The following is a 19805-nucleotide window of genomic DNA, read 5'->3' as shown; positions in this document are numbered from 1 at the left end:
ACCCATTGCCCCCCCTCCCCACCCGCCCCGCTGCCCGCAGGACGAGGCGGAGACTTGGCTTCACAGTGGTTTAATGCGAACGGAACCGGGAGGGTACACTGGACACAGTAGGACAGCCGGCTGGGGGCTGCCCCGCAGCGGGACGCGCAGGACGAGGGGACCCTCCCTCCAAGCAGGGGCCCATGGGGACAAAGGACTTCCAGCAGACACACGGTCCCCGAGCAGCTCCATCCTGGCTTCAGCCCCTTCTCATCTTCACCCCCAGCACCACGACACCCAGCACAGCGCGATGGAGGCCGTAGGGGAGTGCGTGGCAGGAAGCCTGGCAGGGTCAGGGGGCAGCCACCGTGGCTCTGGGCTCTCCATAGAGACAGGCTCTGCTCTACCACGTGCCACAACCTGAAGGAGCACCCGCAAAGCTGCCGGCATTGAGCTGAGCGGTCCCTGAGCCTCACCCGATACGGCCATGGCAGCCAGAGGGGTCTCCCCAAAGGACAGCTGTGCTGCAGCCAGTTGCTCACAAGCCCTGGACCGTTCCCTGCTCAGCCTCGTGCCCTCGTGCCACACTGCGCCATACTGCCACTGTCCAGCTCATTGCAAAACAGAGACGAGACTAAACTCAATCAGTCCTTACCCTGTTCCATCCCAACCGATTAACCCAGAACTGACCCAGCAGCTCCCTTATGGAGAGGTGCTGCTGCCACCCTCACGCTGGGCTCCTCCTGCAGCAGCCAGCTGCTGGCACCTGTCACCACCGCTGCGCCACCACAGCCACTTACAGCTCCCCCTTCCACAACCGGGGCACAGGAGGAGGTCACTACAGCTCAGCTCAACTAGAAGTGTCAATGCATTTTGCAAGCTCGAGCCCCCAGTGCGACAGGCCAGGCTAGCCCAGCTTCCACACAGCAACCTGCTCACACACAGCAGCAGGAGAGCACATGGCATTCGTGGGGACCCCCCCAAGTTGCCTGCAGCAAGCCAGAAAGGAGCGGGGCCCCCTGACACTAACACAGCACACGGCTCTGGAACGCAGGAGGCTGAGCACAGGCTTAGAGAGGAAGTCTCGGGCCTCGGCACTTCCAGACACTGAAGAATGGGGGTTTCATGCAGGGCAGGTGGGGTGGACGAGGGACCAATGCACCCAGGCGCCTACTCGCTCTTTTGGATAAGCCTTACTAAAACTCTAATACCCGATGCCATCACCGACCAACGTGACAACTGCTGTTCTTCACAGTCTCCTGAAGAGAAGCTTTGGGGCTGCATGGACAGGGGGAGCGAAGGTCATCTCGTACCTTTCCGTACAGGGAGAGAGGCAGCTCCTACGCCGTAATGCCACAAGCAAGTTCCTGCTCCACACCTATTCACACCTGCCGCTAGGTGTGGGACAACACATTCACTCGCATCAATCTTCACACCTTTAGGCCAAGACCACAGCCCGCAAGAACAAGTTGCTGCCAGTTACAAAAAGAAGGAAAATACTGAACAAACTGGGAGGTTCAGGAGAGGAAAAAGCTGCTTCAGAGAAGACGGATTTAGTGTAAAAATAAATGTCATTTTTGCAGGAGGGAGGGTGGAATGGAGGAAGACAGCGCCAGGTGCTGCTACTGGCGCACTTTCCCCGGGACGTAATTCCTATCGATGGTCTCCTCTTGCAGGAACATATGTAAGCAGCGCTCGTTCTGTGCCAGCGGGTGCCCAGCAATTCTAGAAGGAAACGAGAGGTGGAAGTTAGCACAGGCACCACCGAGACCCCCACGTACACACCTTCTGCAGGTGGGGAGTGAAGGCAGAGCTCTCAGCACAACACTAGCGTATCTAGATTCCTTTCTGGTCAACCCACGACCCCCTCTACTACCAGCAGCAGCTGGAGGAACGAGCAGGCAGCAAGCCCGGGGCATCAAGCTTACTTGTTAATAAACTGTTCTAGTCCCTGTCTCCTCTCCTCGATGAAGGACTCCTCAAAGATGCCTTCGTCTCCTCGGAACGGAAGCTGTCGTTTCAAAGCTTTTCCAGGCAGTGGTGGCACTACAATCTGAAAGCAAAGGATCACTCCTGTCAGCAGAACTGCCACCTGAGAGAGGGCACCCTTCATCATTTGACACCCACCACGTGGCCAGAAATCGAGCCCCAGGGGCTGCCCACCACAGCCTCTCCTCTGCTCCAAACCATCGCTGCTGCTGCTCTCATACAGCCCGCTTGCAGGAATAGGCACATCTGAGCCAGACCTCACCTTACTGTCTCGTTCCAGCTCATTCTTCAGCCATTCAAAGTCACTGTATCGTCTCCTCACACATGACTCCTTCAATTTGAAGATGGGGAGGTTTGTCTGTAATCAAGAGAAGCAGTTAATTAGCAGGGCCCTTAGGAAGCCAGACAGTGTTTCTACATGCCATTGAAAGCCAAGGCTGCGTTCAGAAAACCAGGGCCCCCCAAGAGGGACATATCACAGGAACGCCCAGCTTTGCTATTCTGGACAGAACATAAGCACATAACAACCTGCGGCAGCTCCCCTTCCTTCTCCCTCCCTTCCTCCAAGAGTCTGACAGCTCCTCAAACTTCACCTTTGCACTATCAATACATTCTGAATCATCGTGGGAGCTGAGGCAGCACAACCTCCTGACACGCAGCACCTAGACATGCACAGGTACTGCTGCAACACAGCTAACTGTATACAGACCAGGCTCTGAGCAACTTCACGGAGCCGTAGGTTTTCCAGCCCATTGCAGAGCAGTCGGAGTAGATGACCCTTAAGGGTCCCTTCCAACGATTCCATGATATCCTGATCAGGCCTGCAGAACAAAACTGCTTTCAAAGCATCCCTGCAGGAACTAGTTCCAGTGAGACAAAGATCCGCTCGCTGCTCGCAGCCCAGCCCGGCTGCTTTTAAAGGAGGCTCCAGCTGCACACGCTCTCCATAACCACCACACCCCCGTCCGTCGGCCATGTTTACCCCAAGGCCCGGCTGTGCCGTTGGCAGCTCGCAGGGCCCTGCTATAGGGCCGTGCTGTAGAGCACTGCTATAGGGCCGTGCTGTAGAGCACTGCTATAGGGCCGTGCTGTAGAGCACTGCTATAGGGCCCTGCTGTAGAGCACTGTTATAGGGCCCTGCTGTAGAGCACTGCTATAGGGCACTGCTATAGGGCCGTGCTGTAGGGCCCTGCTGTACAGCACTGCTATAGGGCCGTGCTGTAGAGCCCTGCTATAGGGTACTGCTACAGAGCACTGCTATAGGGCCCTGTTATAGGGCCCTGCTGTAGGGCCCTGTTATAGGGCCCTGCTATAGAGCACTGCTATAGGGCCCTGCTGTAGGGCGCAGCGCCTTCGTGGTGCCGCCCCCCCGTCCCGGTCCCGTCAGGCCGCTCCGATCCGTTCCAGGCCACCCCCCGCCCGCCCCGTCCCCCTCGAGGGCCGCACCCTCATGCGGAGCTCGTAGCTGGTGTATCTGGCTCGGCCCATGCCCACGGTCTGCGGGTTGAAGATGTCGATCTCCAGGAAGTTGCTGGGCGGCCCGTACGCGTCGGTCAGGTCCTGCGGCTTGGCGTTCAGGCGCCGTGTGTCCGCCACCGCCGCCTCCGACATGGTACCGCCGCCGCTGCCCCGCCCGGCTCGGCCCGGCCGCTGCCGCAGCCCGCGTCGCCCCGCCCGCGCATAGAGCCCCGCCGCCCGCCCGCCGCCTGCATAACGCGCGGCTTATCCAGAGTGCCGGGCGGCCGAGGCCACCCCGCTCGTGCATGCTGCGCCGCCGCTCGCAGGGCGCCTGCATAACGCGAGCGAGTATTCATAGCGCGGGGCACGGGCGATCACCGCCCCGGAACGTGTATGCTGGCAGGAGCCCCGGAACCTGATTAACGCAACGATCGCGCTGCGGCCGGTGGCGCTTCGCGCGCCGCTCCGGTCCGGACATCGCGGTGCGGCCTGCAGCGGGGCGCTGTGCGGGCGGAACGGCCCCGTCCGAGACACCTCGAGGGGGCACGAGAAGGTGACGGCCCGGTTATGTAAGCGCAGCCGCCGCGGTGCCCGCCGGGAGCTGTAGGAGCTGTAGGAGCTGTAGGAGCTGTAGGAGCTGTAGGAGCTGTAGGAGCTGTAGGAGCTGTAGGAGCTGTAGGAGCTGTAGGAGCTGTAGGAGCTGTAGGCCGGGTGCCGCCCCGCCCGCCACGCTCGCTCGTGGGAGCTGCGCCCCCATCTCCCCGCCCTGCGGCGCGGTGCTCGCCGGGAGTCGTAGTCCGCCGCTGGGCCTCGGCCGCGCGCTTTCTCCTCGCCGGGACTACATCTCCCAGCGCGCTCGTGGCGCGCAGGCGCAGCTCGGTGCGCTGCTCGCTGGTAAACAGAGCGGCGCGGCGGTGTCGGTTCGCGACTGACAAAGGGCGGCGGGTCGGGCCCGTCCCGTCACATCCCGTCACATCCCATGTGGCGGCACCGGGAGGTTCAGGCCCGGCGGGGCGCGGGGCGGCGGCGCTGAGCGGGCCGATGGCGGAGGCGGGCGGAGCGGCGGCCACAGCGCCGGACATCGACCCGGACTTCGAGCCGCAGAGCCGGCCGCGCTCCTGTACGTGGCCTTTACCGCGGCCCGAGCTGCCCGCGGGCGCGGCCGAAGCGGGAGGAACGGGCGGAACGGGCGCGGCGGCGGAGGAGGGAGCGGGCGGAGCGGCGGCGGCGGCGGCGGCGGCCGGGCCCGGGCGGGCAGAGGGGGCTCGGGCCGGAGGCGGCGGCGGAGCGGCGGCGGCGGCGGCGCGGAAGGGCGGCTCCCGACGGAACGCGTGGGGCAACCAGTCGTACGCGGAGCTGATCAGCCAGGCCATCGAGAGCGCGCCCGAGAAGCGGCTGACGCTGGCGCAGATCTACGAGTGGATGGTCCGCTCCGTGCCCTACTTCAAGGACAAGGGGGACAGCAACAGCTCCGCCGGATGGAAGGTGCGCGGGGCTGCGGGGTTGGCGCGGGCCGGGCCTGCTCGGCGCTCTCCGCGCGGTGCCGTTCTCAGCCGCGCTCACCTGTTGCTCCTTGGAGCCGTGCGGGCCCGGGGGGCCGCCCCGATAATACGGCGCCGTGTCCGGGACAGTAGAGCAGCAACCCGCGGCTGTGCCGTGTGCTCGCTCCTCGTGTCCTCAGAGCTGCGCTGGAAGGAGCGAAGCTGCTGGAGAGGCCGTTGCGGAGCTGCCCGGGCGTCAGCTGAAGGGCCTTTAAACTCGAGGCCGCAGTGCGCGGGGCTCCGTGTAAATAGCAGTTTCATAGCAGGCATTCTTGGCGTTAAGGGCCTCCTTTAAACGTGTGCGCTGTCCGAGAGTCGCTGTGCAGGGACTGAGGACCTCTGCTGGAGTTTGGTAAAGAGAGCGTGTCTCAAAGCTCCAGACCTCTTCCCATCTGCTCTGCACATCTGCAGGTGCTGCGTTCTGCTAAAGACCCGGCTCCGTTTCCATCCTGTGCAGGTGGCAGCTGCAGGGTGTGTGCTGTTCAGTCAGGTGGACTCCAGCAAAGAGAAGGGGCAGTGTGAGAGCTGGGCTGTGAAATAGCCATGTGGGCCACACTCATATATATTTCACAGCAAGTGCCTGCAGGAGTGGGGTCTGAAGGGCAGCGCCACAGTGATGCTGTGCTCCTGTTTGCAGGCTGTGCTGCAGTGTGAGCCGGTGGGTGTGGGGCTTCCACGACTCCAGCTCTGCATTCCTCTCCTGGGTGACTGAGCACCCGATCAGCACAGAGACTTAGTGTTGCTTCTGGCGATGTGCTGGTGGGTCTGCCTGCAGCTGGCCCAGCTCTGAAGGGGCTCAACGAGCAGTTGTGGGAGTCCTGTTGGCTGCAGAGAGGGCAGGAGTGGTGGGAGAGGTGCAGCTGTCTCAGCCCAGGTTGGCATGGGTTGACACTGAACTCCTGCCACATTTCTCAAGCTTTCTGACAGCTCTCACAAAGTGTGTGTAGTTCAGTAGCATCCGTCCATATTTCTTTGTGTTAGTCTCTCCTTTGTGCAGGTTAAACCATCATTAAGCTTCAGTTGGAGGCAGGACCCAGCTGTTCCTTTCAGTAGGTCTGGGGGCTCGTGGCAGAGAGCTCCCCCACCTTGGGCTGTGCACGCTGTGCTGCTCCCACTGTTGCACAGGCTCATGTTCTTCTGGCAAACAGTTCCTGGAATGGTGTCTGTTCTCTTTAGGAATGTGTCTGCATCTGTTTGGCAACAGAGCCTGAGCCTGGAGTTGTGTCTTATTAAATGTATCCCGAGATGTTATAGGGAAGCTGAAGCGTGGTGCCCAGCTGGGTGTTGCAGTAGGTGGGTGTGGAGCTTGGTAAAGCATGGCTGTCCTCTTAGATGAGTGTGCAAAGGGATTGTCAGCCTTGGGTTTACTCTCGAGTTTCCATTGCGTATCATGCTTAGGAAGTGGAGTCGGATTTAACATTCAGAAAGATGGAAATGGGGATCTGTTCACAGAAGAAAGCAATCCATGCTCTGCTGCTGTTCTGCAACGACTTTTCCCTCGTGATGAAGTTCCTTTGTAGCCCTGCAGCCTGAGGGCTGCTTCATCCCATCCACGCTGACACACAGATGCTTGGGGTGCTCCACACATCTCAAGTTAAGGACTCTTCTGGGTGCAGCTTTTTTGATGTTGGACCGAATGAGTTTGAAGAACGGAACCGAAGGTGGAGCTGCTGCCCAGTGCTGCTGGGATGCTTGAATGCCTTCAGCCCCCCGAGCTGTGATGTTCCTGTTGTACTGGCAGGGATGCACTGATAACGTATCGCATTGTACAGTTCTAATAGAGAACACATCTGGAGCATTATACACATCTGCTCCAGCTAATATAAAGCCTGTAAACTCGTTGCTTCAGAAGGGCTTTGCAGCTGCTTTACCCCGGCACGCAATGGAGGGAAATACAGCTGTTACGGTCTGTGAGGGTGTGACCTCTGAATTCCGGAAAGCTCAGTCCTCCAGGAAGGTTCTGTTTGCTGCTCTTGAGCTGTGCTGAGCGCTGTGTGAGCGGGCAGACCTGCCGGGTGTGCAGCCCGTCTGCTCCCTAATGTAATTCAGCTGGAGTTAGGAATTAACCGGGCTGGGGGGAGAAGTGTTGGCGCAGGAGTGTGCCTGCAGCCACTGTAATCCCCTTGTGGGCTCTGCAAGCTGCTCCAGGATAAGAGGATCATTGCTTCCGGCTTTCTGCCTGTGGGATGGGGGCTGTGGGGACTTTGGGCAGAGCTGTGCCTTGCTCAGCAGGAGGGCACAAAGCTCTCTGCAGCAGTCCCTGTGTGTTACACACAGTCCCTCTTGTTGCACTTTGTGTGTCCATGAGTATAAGCAGGTTCAGCACGGTGATGGGCTCACAGAGAACATGGTCCCATCCAGTGCAGGGCCATGTTCCAAAGCCAGGCTTGTCATGTTCTCCCAAACCCACTGTCTTCTCTTCTGTAGGAACAGAAGGAACTTGAAACTGGCCTCTTCCAAATCACTTCAATGTAGGGAAAATCAGCCTTTTCCTATATGTGCAGTGGAAAGGAAAGAACAAATGGTTCTGCAGCTTAGCACTGGTTGCAGGAGGCTGAAGTGCTGCTCCGTGGTCTGGCACTTTGTGTTTGCTTTGATTCAGATGTATGTGTGTGCGTGGTGCAACAATTCCAGTGGCTGCACTGCAGATTACAATGAGGAGGGACTTCCCTGGCTGCCACTGCTGTGACAGCAGCTCTGAAAGTCACCCATAGAAGAGCAGCAGCCAGAAAGCAAAAGTAGGCCCGGCTGGGAGGTTCTGCAGGTTATCCTCACGCCTTGCAAATGAGTTCCTATTCAGTTCCAATTAAGCACGTGCTTGTTTGGCTGGAGGTGAGCTGTTCGTCATTCATTGGCTCCCTGGCTGCTGCCCGGCCAGTTTCACTTTTTCTATAGGCTGATGTATAGAAAGCAGTGGTATAGAATCACTGATGGTTTATGGAGCCCTTCAGAGTATTTCCCTGTTGTTGCCTGCTGAGGCATAACTGGCTGCATGCCCAAAAGCCGTAAAGCAAAAGGCAATGTGAAACTGAAGTTCAGCATCTTAGCTCTGAGCAAGGTGCTGTTCTGCACGAGCTTCAGTCCAATGCACATCCGTACATGGGGTGGGCTCAGCCTGAAGCCTGGCTGCCCACGGCTGCTGGCTGTGCAGGGAGGGAGGCTGAGATGGAGTTACTCTGCCACAGGCGTTCTGGCACTGCGAATGAAGAGGTGTGCGTTCCACGTCGCTTTGATTGCTGATGTTGTTGCTGTCATCATTGACACCTAACAAAATCTAACAGCAATTGGACAGCAGTAACGCACAGAGGTACGACAGGGCCATGCTGCCTTAGATTTATAGGGGTTCTTGTGGTTGAATCTTGCTTTTCCTTTGCAGGGTGCAGTTCTGCTCTGAGGAGGGGAGAGCTCTCCCTTTGGCAGCATCCCCTCTGCCCCATGCAGTGCACTCCAACCCCTGGGAGCTTTTGTTGCTCCCTGTCCATTTGTTGATGAAGATGAATATTGCAGCACAGCTTCATCTGTCAGGCAGCCCTGAAAGGCAGCAGCTCCTGCGATGCTGGCATGGCTTGTTCCATCAAGTTCCTCCTGCTCTTATCTAACCCCGAGTAGCTTTTGCTGTGTCTGCCTCCCTGTCATGTTCAACATTTAAACTGTCACAGTTTCTCTCTTTTAGAGAGCTGGGATTTCCTTCTTCTGAGCTCAGACTGAAAGATTACAGAGAGGGGAAAACGTCCCTCCTATGAAGCAGCTTTCAGTCTGTGAGGCTGAGGTTTGCACCCATGCTGGTGGGCGGCTGCAGGGACACTGCTCAGCTCCGGAGCAGTTGTTTACTTGCTGGAGCACAGCTTTGCAAAATCTCTGCCATGAAGCCTTTTTCCTGAAGCCCTGGGAGCCAAGTGGCGGGCTGAGTGCTGAGACAGGCACTGACAAATGTAGGAGGCGGAGCGTCCTCCTTCATGCAGCCTCTGAAGAATGCCGTGGCAAATTATAATTCAGTGCAATTACAGGCCTGGCTTTGGAACGTGGCCCTGTGCTGGATGTGACCGTGTTCTTTGTGTGCCCGCAAGGCAGTGAGAACGCAGTGCAGGGAGCTGCAGGGATTGCACATCTCGTTGTTCTTTTTGTTCTGTCCACGATTCTTCAGAGAGACTTTTTTGCTAAGGTTCCCTCTGGGCTTTGTGGTAGGAACTTTTGAGACTGCCTCGGACAATGGCTGCAGTGCTCTGGAGTGCTGCTGGAGCATCCCTGAAAACCCAGGCAAATGTGGGCACTGGGATGGGCAGCAACCCCAGCCTGCCCTTGAGGCCATGCAGTGCCTTGGAAAGGCCATCACTGGCCTCTGTAGGAAGCAGGATGTGCTGCAGGGGAGAGCTGCTGGCTTTATGCACCACCAGGTGGGTGATGCCTTGCCTGCAGACCAAATGGGGCTCTGCACTGTGCTGCTGGAGGGCTGTGTGGCAGCGTGGGCTGCTCCTTTCCTTTACGTAGAGCCAGGAGATGTTATCAATTGAGAAGATTCAATGTAGTGACAACTGCTGGGGAATGAGGAGACGGTTTGTGTGGTGTTAAGCACAAAGCTGTGGCTGTTGGTGTATCCTGCCCCAGACATGGTGGGGTTGGGGCCTGGGGGATCCCTGGTTGTTTAAGTGAATGTTTCTGGCCAAGCTTTAATCCATGTAATAGCTGTCATTAATTTCCTACTAGTCTTGTCTGAATATGGTTTAAAGGCATCAGCTCTGATCCAAAAGGGATTAGAGACCCCGGTGGGGGCACTTTTCACTGCAACACGCAGCTGTACTTTGTAAGAACCTCTGTGCGATGCAGCCACCATTCCCCATTGCCAAAATGTTCCCATGGCTTTGGCACTAACCTGTTCCAATCCCTACACTCAGGCCATGCTTTGCCTGAAGGCACTGCAGACCCACAGCCTATGGGGGCACCTGGTGCCAGCATTGCAGGGCGGCCAGGCTGCTGTGCAGCATCTCTGAAGTTAATTGCAGCTCAGCTTTTGGTTCACGTTGCTTAATGTCGAGAAAGGAAATACGTCAGGGTTGCCTAGGGGACTGAATTCTGTCATTTCCTCTCCTGCCCGGTTTCACTTGGAGTTCTGCAGTTATTTATGGTGAATTTTCCACTTGCTTTCTCAGTGAGATTTGAGGGTGCCCTCCATGTGTCTGACGTGCATCACGCTGACAGCTGCATCCTCATGCTGTGGAGCACTCAGCATGGAAGCTGCCAGGGCAGGGCCTTCTCTCCTCGTCCCCATGGCTCAGTTTGCTGCCTGCATGACACACAGCCAGCCCAGCACACCCCAACCACACATCTGTTCTCTTCTGTACTTGTGCTAGCACGGAGACAGTCCAAAATCAAAGCAGAGCTGAAAGAGGAGCCTGAGAGCTGTGGTGCAGTGCAGTGGGAGGTGGAACCGTGCAGCCACCACGTGTGTCTGTGGCCATTGTAGCTGCTTAGCAGGGATGTTTGTGAATGCTTTGCTACTTTTTGTGCAAGGGTGTCAGGCTTCCCCAAACGGTTCTTATTTCAAGATACCTTGTTGCAAGCTGCTGTTCAGCCAGAGAATTTGGTACTAAAACTGAGGATGTGGAAAGTGGTGTTACTTTTCTTCCGGTCTCATTGATGGAACTCTGTAGCAGTGCAGGAACACTGACAGCAATGCAGCCTGCGGGACTGGGCATCTTCAGCAGCTCACAAGTTAACGTCAGGAGAATGACTGAAGCTCTGGGGACAACCTATTGGAGGTTCTTGCTGTAGGAGCATGCAAAGGCAGGTGTGGTCGCCTGGGGGAGTGGGGCAGTGCTTTGGAAGTGAGGGCAGCAGCTTTCCAGGAGATGGTGGCACTCTGATTGCTGTTCTGGACACTTGGAGAAGAATAAAAGTGAGAGAAAGTGCTTGTGTGCCCTTTGGGAAAATGGTTTTTCTCCAAATCCTTAACAACCAATGGCTGAAATGAAAGCTGACACGGAACCATTTGCACATCTCCTTCCATCTGCACAAAACTTTCCACTGCACTCATGGCATCTGTTTATCTGCAGCTGCTCTGCTTTAGGACAGCACGTTTCAGATGGACAAAACGAGCGTGGTAAGGACTCATCTGAGAGGAAAGGGTGGGGAGAGGGAAAGCAGCAGGCAGTGGAAAAGGATGATAAAAGCACAGCTGGTTCAGAGCAGTGACATTGTGCATGAAAACAGAAGGCTGCTCTGAGCTTTTCAGCTTGTATGGCACAGATGTTGACCTGGACCACTGTTGTGCTACTGGTAAAGCAACTTTAATTATGTGCAGTTTGCCTATCAGAACTAATTAAGTGCACGGCGCAGGCTTCAGGGAGGCTCGTGGAGGGTCTGCCCAAACAGCTTGCTGATTCTAAAGCACAGGGAGGTTTATCAGCACAGTTGCAGGATGAAAATTCGCTTTGACATCGGTGTGCAGCCATTTTAGCTGGCAGGTTCCAGCAGAGCTCAACCACGTGAAGGGTGTTGGGAGGGACGAGGAATGTGTGCCTTGCCAAATGGGAAGATGGGAGAGGCTAAAACTGGCATGTACCATGTGGGAGTGCATTATCAGCTTGAACATCTTACCCCATTAGAAGCACACACAGTGTACTGCATCCTTCCAGAGTGAGGCTGGCGCAGCCTCCAGGCTTAGCAGGACTCTTGTTCCACAGATCCTCTCTTGTTTGTTTTGGAGATGAAAAAGGTGGAATTGGGAGAGCTGTGTCGGTATCGTGGTGGTTTCACCCCTGGTGTTGCAGTGAGGCACTGCACTTCTTGCTGGTGCTGTCAAGCATGTTCAAGCAGAACTAGCAGGCTTCAGACAAGTAGCTCTTTGCTATACCTTTCTTCTCTGGGTGCTGTCTGAATACACTGAGATTTCTGATTGAGAGGTGTGGTGTAAACAGTCCCTCACATCTTGTTTGTTTTCTTGTTTTCTTTTCTTTTCAGAACTCTATTAGGCATAACCTGTCCCTGCACAGCAAGTTCATTAAAGTTCATAATGAAGCCACAGGGAAGAGTTCCTGGTGGATGCTCAATCCTGAAGGTGGTAAAAGTGGAAAAGCACCAAGGAGAAGAGCTGCATCTATGGACAACAGCAGCAAACTCGCTAAAGTCAGAAGTAAAGCATCTAAAAAGAAGCCCCCGCTCCAATCTGCTCCAGAAGCCACTGCTGACAGCCCTGGCTCCCAGTTCCCAAAGTGGCCTGGGAGCCCATCCTCGAGAAGCAATGAGGACTCTGATGTGTGGAACACCTTCAGGCCTCGAACCAGTTCCAATGCAAGCACCATCAGCGCCAGGCTTTCTCCGATCCTGACCGAGCAGGATGACCTCCATGATGAAGAGCTTCTCCCGTCTATGGTGTACTCCAGTGCATCCAGCAATGTTCCACCAACTGTGACTGAGGAGCTTGAGCTCATCGATGGGTTAAATTTGATGTCTCCCAGCTCATCCGTGCTGTCTACCCAGCAATCCACCTCCAGTGGTCAAATCCAGAGAGATTCCAGCTTTTCCTTGCGGAGCCCAAGTGCAGCTGGGCAGACCGCTACGTTTGGCAATTCCCTGTTTAACCCTGTTGAAATGTCTCTGCAGAGTTCTGTCAGCCATTTCTCTGGGCCGCAGACCTTGGAAGCTCTTCTGACACCTGGCTCTCCGCCTCCAAGGGATGTGCTGATGACTCAGGTGGATCCAGTTCTCCCGCAGACTGGTGGCAGGATGAGCAGCCGAACTCTTCTGCTTCTAGGTGGACAAGCCACCCAGAGTAAGATGAGCTCAGGCAATCTGCGAGGGAAGCCTGCAGAGCAGCAGGCTGAACCAGTTGGTGCCAGTGCTTTGCCATCAACGCTTCCCATAGTAGCATCTCCTCAAAACACTGCCAGCATTAACAGTTTGAAGGCTCCAGTTTCTGCAACAGCTGCCCAGTCGGTCCAGCTGGGCAGTCCTCCACTGCTTTCTTCTGCTGGCCCTGCTCCTCTGGGGTTAAACCAGGACAGGCTGCCCATTGACCTGGACATTGACATGTACATGGAGAACCTTGAATGTGATATGGATTACATAATCAACAGTGAACTCATGGATGGAGAAGGACTGGACTTTAATTTTGAACCTGTTCCGTCTACTCCCAGCTATCCCAGCAGCTCGCAGGCTTCCAGCCACACCTGGGTACCAAGTTAACTTCAGGAGCACAAAAAGGTAAGCGGTGCCATGCAGAGTACCACGGCTCTGTTGTAACAGCATCAGCCCTGTCTGGGAAGCTTCCTGTGCCCCACTGTCAGTAGTGGAAGAGAAGTCTTTAGGAGAGAGAGTTCCCTTTCAGGACAAAGCTCTGGGAGAGCTGCATTCCTTATTAGAAGGGGAAAGGCTGTGTAAAGGAGGGTGGATTTAACTTGACCAGGTAGTAAGCTTCTTAATGAAGTAGAGCAGCAAGCTGAATGAAAGTCTTGCTCTCTCGTTACCAAAGATGACTGTTCTACAGGAGCTTGGTCTCTTCTCTCTGATGCTTTTAGCTCTGAGTTTGACACAAGAGCTTGTTCTGTTTACATGAAAATGGTATATTCAGAGCTGTTGAGGCACATGCTCTGTTTCTATCCAGGTTGTAATTATGCTTGCAATGTTTTCTAGTATGTGTAATTGCAAAGCCTATCTGTTTCATTATCGTCTGCTTTGCTTGCATGTAGCAGGACACGGACCCTCTCAGTTATCAGCCCTTCTGCCCTTCCCTTATCTGGGAATGGTGTCTGTATAGTCTGGCTTGCCTGCTTGTCAGAATCAACCACCAAGTTGCCTATGCAGCCATTAGAATGGAAGAGGAAGAGAAAATGGGAGTGTGTGGTGTGAACGGGGATGGAAGGAGGAAGGACGTGTCAGTGCTGTCACACTGGAGGTGGAGGCTTGTTTCACACTTGGAGCTCACCTAACTAATGGAAAAGGGGCAGTTTCTTCTATGGGCTGAGGCGCTGTCCTTCGGGCCTGTGATACTTAAACACTGATACACCGTTATACATTGCCTTTTTAAACACAGTTGAATGCCTTTTTATTCCAAATTCCATCGTGCTGCTAAGGATTCCATTTGTTGGTTGTATTCTTCTGTCCATACTTACAAGATGTCTTTGCTGTAGAGAGAGGGAGGATCAATCTAGGTTTCCCCTGTTTTCTTACAGGGCTTTGTATAGTCTTGTGCACTCAGTAAGTTTGCTCTGCTGAATTACAGAGTGTTTGCCTTTGTGTTCTGGTGTGCAAGGTTTCTATATTGCTGTGTGAAGTTCACACTGGTGAAAACTACAGTGGATCACTGCTAACCTCAGAGCCATCCCAAGCAGTGTCTGCAGGCTGGTCTGTGTCCCCCTGGGTCAGGTATGGCTGCAGTGCTGAGCAAAAGCTGCTTGTTGGTGAGTGCTGGTAGTCATGCACTGTGATTTGGAACAGTCATTGCTGTTCCCCACGGTGCACGGAGCAGACGTGACTTTATCCCCTTCTGCTGTGTTAAGCACTGAAGAGTGTGTGCACAGCTCCCCAGCACTCTGCTTGAGCCCCTTTACATGGGGATGTGAGATCCAATACCGAACCCTTGCCTCTGCCCACAGAGCACCTCTTGGCCTACAAGGTAGAGTGGCAGCATGCCAGCACTTTCCTTGACTAGGAACTGCAGAAATCCTGCCAATTCTGCTGCTCACTGCATGGATAGTGTGTGGTTAAGGTGTGCAGAGTGCTTTGCAGGCTCGAGGCTGTGCAGGAGGCATGACCGCACTTGGAAATAGTGGTTGACCTGCAGCTGCTCCTCCAGTGCTTCAATGCGATAGACTTGGTGCCCTGCATTTACTTTCTCATTCTGCCTCAGGTTGTCTTAAACCTGCTGAGACCCCTCCCAAGCATTTCTTGCTGCTCTGAGTCCAGCCAGAATGAAGCAAAAGGTCTCTTTGTCTTTTCCCCCCCAACTTGCATTTGTGGCTGCTCTTCCTTGCTGCCTTTCCAACAGCGCTTCTGGTGGCAGCCCAGTCCTTAACACCTGCTTATCTTACAAAGCTTTGGTGCCATCAGCTTGCAGGAGAAGTGTTTATTTCTGATCTTTGTGCTTTTGTTTTGTCTTTCTGGCTCAACGGTACTCTGAATTTGGGGCTTAGTTGTGTCTTCCACTTGACTCTTCCTTCCATCAAGGTCCCTGTGTTTGTTCCCTAGTGGGAGTAGGCACCCTTTGAGCAGCACAGGGCTGACTGGTAGCAACTGTCTCCTTATCTGTGCATCCAGGATTGCCACCGAAGCAGAGATTTAACTGTTCCCTCTTTTTCTTCTCCCTAGTGTCCTTCAGGTTTTGAACATTGGGTTCTGACTTCGCTTCCCACCCCTGGCAGAGAAAAGAACGGAGCATGTTGGATTTGTTTTCCCTGCACGCCACACCTTGGAAGAAGGGGCAAACTGCATCTGGTTGCAAAAGGAAGAGGTTAAAAATAGGAATCCTGTTATGTGCCACGTCTCTTCCTACAAACCTGACCCTGCCATGGACCTTCTGGGGAAACCCTGGGCTGTGTGTGTCCGGAGAGGAGCCCTGGTAGAAACCTCGGCCAGAAGCCTCTGTGCTGGGCAGTAGAGTTTTCCCATGTGAAGAGCTGGGTTTGCTGGAGGAATGTCTCCATGGCTGTTCTCTTTCTGCTATGGCAGAAAGTCTCCCAGTGCCTCAGGTTGGCAGAGGGCTGCTCGCTTCCCTCTTGCCTTGAAGTAGCTGGATGTTTTCATTAAAGCCACCAGATGTGCACTTGGAATCCCACGGACTGGCCAAGGAATGGGAAGCCACATGCTGGTGGAAGCCTGGTGGGAAGAGGGGTGCTGTTATGGGCTTGGGGTCAGTGGTTCCATCGTGCCCTTCTCACCAGAGCAGCCATCATTGTTGTGCAGTGAAGGGTTGTGGTTGTGGCATTAGGGGGCTTCCTCTCATTCATCTGAGAGGAGCAGTGTTGAGTTTTTCACTGTGCCAACTGTGCCCTGTTGAATCCTAGGCATGTTTAGAGAAGTCCCTATGCTGTTCTCAGCACGTTCCCAATACACCAGGCAGATGTAAAATAGGCGCGGGTGCAAGTAGCTGTTTGTGGGACGTGGAAACATCATTTGGGGTTTGTTTCTCATCTGTCACGCTGCAGCAGAGAAGGGGAAAGCCTGGGTGTGGCCTTAACAGAGCCCTGGTTGCTTTTCAGAAGGGCATTTTCTATAGATGAAATATTTTTTTACTAATCTGGGAACTTTCTACAGTGAATATAAAGCCAATGTTAAGCGTGTCCCCATTAGGCGTATCAGGAGCCTCTGAGGAGGTGCCGGTGACAGACTTCTTTTTCAGAGCTGTATTAGGAACAAACGTATTTGATGTTGGGTAATACATATGATTGAGGGGAGAGAGTTGGCAGATCCCCACCGTTTCCAACCGCCGTGGGGAAGGGTTGTACATTATTGTAATCTATATGTAAAAGTAGCTGCAAATTACATAGAAGCTTTTCTAAACCTTTTTAAATATATATTATATATTTTAATTGAAAATGAGATTATTGGATTAAAAAAACAAAACACTTGCTGCATCTGTCCCCTTGATAGCAGATAACACTACAGAGTGGGAGGGGACAGGTCTAAGGCATTTTGGGCCTAGAAGCTGAAAATGTCATTAGTACAAGTGGGAAGGGCCCTGCAGTGTAACTGGGGAATAACTGCCTCCCTTAAAGCAGGTGGAAGGCACCAGCATGGCATTCAGCCACAGCTCCTGGTGCGCTCCCCTGGATCCAGCATTCCCACTGTGCTGGGCAATGCCAGTCATTAACAGCACTCCTTGTTCCTTCAGTAGCTGGGCTGCACTGCAGGGATTCCCATTTGTGGGATGGTGTGGGCTTGGCCGTGCTCCATCTGCTGGCGTTCCAGGCAGACCAGTGGAGGGCACTAGCTGGTGTTTTGGTAGCTGTCATCTTGGGTTCTGTGATTTTATTTGTTGCTGGAGTTTCTTCTGCTGCTGGGGGTTGTGTCAGTGCTTGGCCCTTCTCTTGGTTCTTGCAGGACAGAAGCTGGGAAAGGAGGCCAGTTCGCTTGGCATGTTTCTGCTACCATTTGGTGCCGGCACTGACAGGACCTGGTGAGGTGTGCTGGTGCTTTAGGGTAATCCAGTAGGGTGGGTCTGGCAGAACCCCTCTGGGCTCCTTGCTAAAGGAGGAGGTGTCTTCTGCTCAGGTTTCCATCTTGCAGTGCCATGAGCCGCACTGTCTCACCACCTTGTCTGCTCTGTTGTCATGAGCCTCATTTCCTTTTCATCTGAGCGGAGATCAGAATGCTGGGAGTGGTTTGTCTGCCTGCCTGCACCAATGAGTCTTCAACAGCCTTATCCTCAGCGTGCTTGGCCATCAGAGCCTTTGTGTAGTCTGATAACCTCTGCTTTGAAGGCAGTCTGTGGCAGACCTCATGGTGATGTGCCTAAAAATTACCCACCATCTGCATGTCTGGCCACACCTCGCTGCAGCAAACCCAAAAACATTGAGGAGGGAGGTTGTAAGCTGGGATACCAGGTCTTGAACCATGGGTGCATATTCTCACTGCAATTAGTTCATTACTCAAATGGACAGATAGCCTTTCCACAAACACCTCATGCTACATACGGCATGTATTGCACATAATGATTGGCCATTATGCTGATTCACTTAATAGATCTGGTGGGATTTGGGTTTTCTGGTGGATAATATGCCACTTTGTTTGCTTGGACCCCAAGGGCAAACGAGTCCCATGATGTGCAGAGTGAGCTGATGGCTGCTGTGCTTAGGGGTGGTTTTGCTGCTTCGCAGCTGTGTATCATGGACAGGATAGCAGCACGCCCAGTGCTGCTCAGTGTGACTCTCTAATGTCTTTATCATGGAAACAGAGCCCAAAGCAATAGGGAGGGTGATGTTAGCAACGGGTGTTCTCCATCCCCTCAACCCAAGAGCAGCTGGCAGGGGCTGAAGGATCTTGGAGAGCATGTGCTGATGCTGAGCACGGTGCTCAGAAGGAGTGCTTAGTGAGCAGTGAATGCAATGTTATGGGCTTGGGCAGATTCTCCGCTTGCTGGTAAGTGTGGTAGGATGGTTTGGATCCTGGTTATAGAGGTCAGGGATGCGAAGAATTTGGGAGTTCTCCAACCTCTTCTCAAATAACTTCCACTTCATAAGTCTTTTCTAGCCTGGAATGTTTCCTCATAGGACGTAAAGGACTTTAAAGTTCTTAAACTACTGCTTGCTGAAGGCTGGGAGGAGAGGTCTCACTCAGCACTTCCCTGGGATGTGTGTTCTTTCCCAAAGCGTGTGCTTCCGACAGATGCTGAGTGCAGCACAGGTCTGGATGGGTCGTTCTGAGTCAGCAGCAGTGACCAGCATGGGCTTATGGGGGCTGTTCCTGTAAGGAGGGGTTGGGCTGGGGTTAGGGAGCAGCTCTGAACCTGGTGGGGAGGGCAAGAGATGCTGCTGTGGGGACTGCTGCTCCCCGACAAGTGCCTGGGGGGCTCCTGGCATGAAGCCCTCCGCCATGCTGTGTGCATCTCCCCCGTCCTCACTGTACCAAGTTCCATTCAGCTCCAGATCAAATGCTGTCTTCTTCAGCATGAGGCCGCCACACTCTGGGCCCTGAAGGGTTCTGCCCATGGAGCCTGCTGGGAGGCACGCTTATTGCATTCATTTACACCCGAGTTTAGCTAATTGCTTGAGACTTCTTTGTAACTTGAGCATATTTTACTACTACCAGCTCCCTGTCAAAATCTGGGCTATCGAAAGCTTCTTAGAGCCCTTTAATTTCTATAGCTGGTGTATTTAAAACCACGACATCCCCCCTGCCCCGGGCTGCTTCACAAACAGCAATGCCATCATTCTGCTAAGTGAGAGGAATGAATGCGGTGGGAGCGTTCTGGAGCCCGGCTGTGCTCATAACTGAGGCTCATGCTAGAAGCAAGTAGCACTAATCAGCTTTTCCAAAGGAAATGCCTAGAAAGTTTTTATATAGATCATGATTTGTTCATTTTCTTAGTTAGGTGCTTATTTATAGCCACACTCGAATGCTCGAGGGCTAGCCTTGCTCCAAGAGGGAGAAACCTGTGTCTGGTGCTGTGGGTTGGGGTCACCAAAATGATGTGCAAGTTTGGACTGTTAGCCAATAAAAAATACACGTATATGAGTTTTGGGATGTGAACCTGAGCAGGGATGATGTAGGGTTTGCCTCAGCTGCACGCCTGGTGAAATGCTTGTTCTGATTCACGTGGGGAAGAGCAAGCGGGAGGTGACTCCAGGTGCCTGAAAGCTCGGTTGCATGGGTAACTCATCACTACAGCTCATAACCCCTCGAGAAAGGGACCCTTGTGGTGCCGAGCAGGAGGGCACGGCCACAGCTGGTGCTCACCAAGTGTCCGGAGAGGTCTGGCCCTGCAGGGTAGGGCACTGCTGCTGGAAGGAGCCTTCTTTGGAGGGCTGGGGCTGGTTTGGTGCTGTGCACAGGATGGGCACCACAAGCGGATGCCTGTTCCACCCCATCCCCTCTGCACACTTTTCACCCATTTCTCATAAGATTTTTTTTTTTTTTTTTAACATAATAAATCCCTGCTTTTGTTTGCTCTCTGTAGCAGTGTAACTTCTGAACCATTACAGGCTCTTTGTTACCATCTGTGCTAGCAAGACTGTAGAATGTGCTAGACTAGGGGGGAATGTTTGACAAATAAACCTGTAATCCTCTGCTCTGTGTCTCATGCAGTTTGTTCTGGTGCACTGGTGGGGGCCACTTTTATTGTGTAGATTTTTTTACTTATTCACTTGTCTTTAGCTTCTTTCCTTCTCCTCCTCATGCTGTTAGGGC

At 53.9% G+C, this 19805-nt stretch overlaps 2 protein-coding genes across 3 annotated transcripts; one reads left to right on the top strand and one right to left on the bottom strand.

The window, feature by feature from the left end:
* Window positions 1-54: 54 nt before the first annotated feature.
* On the bottom strand, window positions 55-3608 carry SNX12 (sorting nexin 12). The gene is made up of 4 exons (XM_015859991.2): window positions 3415-3608; window positions 2231-2326; window positions 1908-2032; window positions 55-1704 (listed from the first exon to the last, which is right to left on the bottom strand). Exons 1-4 carry the CDS (start codon window positions 3577-3579, stop codon window positions 1602-1604), a joined length of 489 nt encoding a protein of 162 aa, XP_015715477.1. The 5' UTR covers window positions 3580-3608; the 3' UTR covers window positions 55-1601.
* Window positions 3609-4319: 711 nt separating this feature from the next.
* Window positions 4320-19684, top strand: FOXO4 (forkhead box O4). 2 transcript variants are annotated; one of them, XM_085546040.1, is made up of 3 exons: window positions 4320-4546; window positions 11925-13166; window positions 15270-19684. In XM_085546040.1, exon 2 carries the CDS (start codon window positions 12006-12008, stop codon window positions 13146-13148), a length of 1143 nt encoding a protein of 380 aa, XP_085402166.1. In that variant the 5' UTR covers window positions 4320-4546; window positions 11925-12005; the 3' UTR covers window positions 13149-13166; window positions 15270-19684. The 2 variants fall into 2 exon arrangements, with proteins under 2 accessions (XP_085402166.1, XP_015715436.2); XM_015859950.3 differs by having other exon boundaries at window positions 4382-4911.
* Window positions 19685-19805: the final 121 nt, after the last annotated feature.

This window comes from Coturnix japonica, chromosome 4 (assembly GCF_054131305.1).
Source record: "Coturnix japonica strain WE chromosome 4, WE-NBRP24, whole genome shotgun sequence".
In the NCBI taxonomy this organism is placed as follows: domain Eukaryota; kingdom Metazoa; phylum Chordata; class Aves; order Galliformes; family Phasianidae; genus Coturnix; species Coturnix japonica.
The sequence above is the reverse complement of the archived record's forward strand: the minus strand, read 5'-3'. Positions and strand labels throughout refer to the sequence as shown.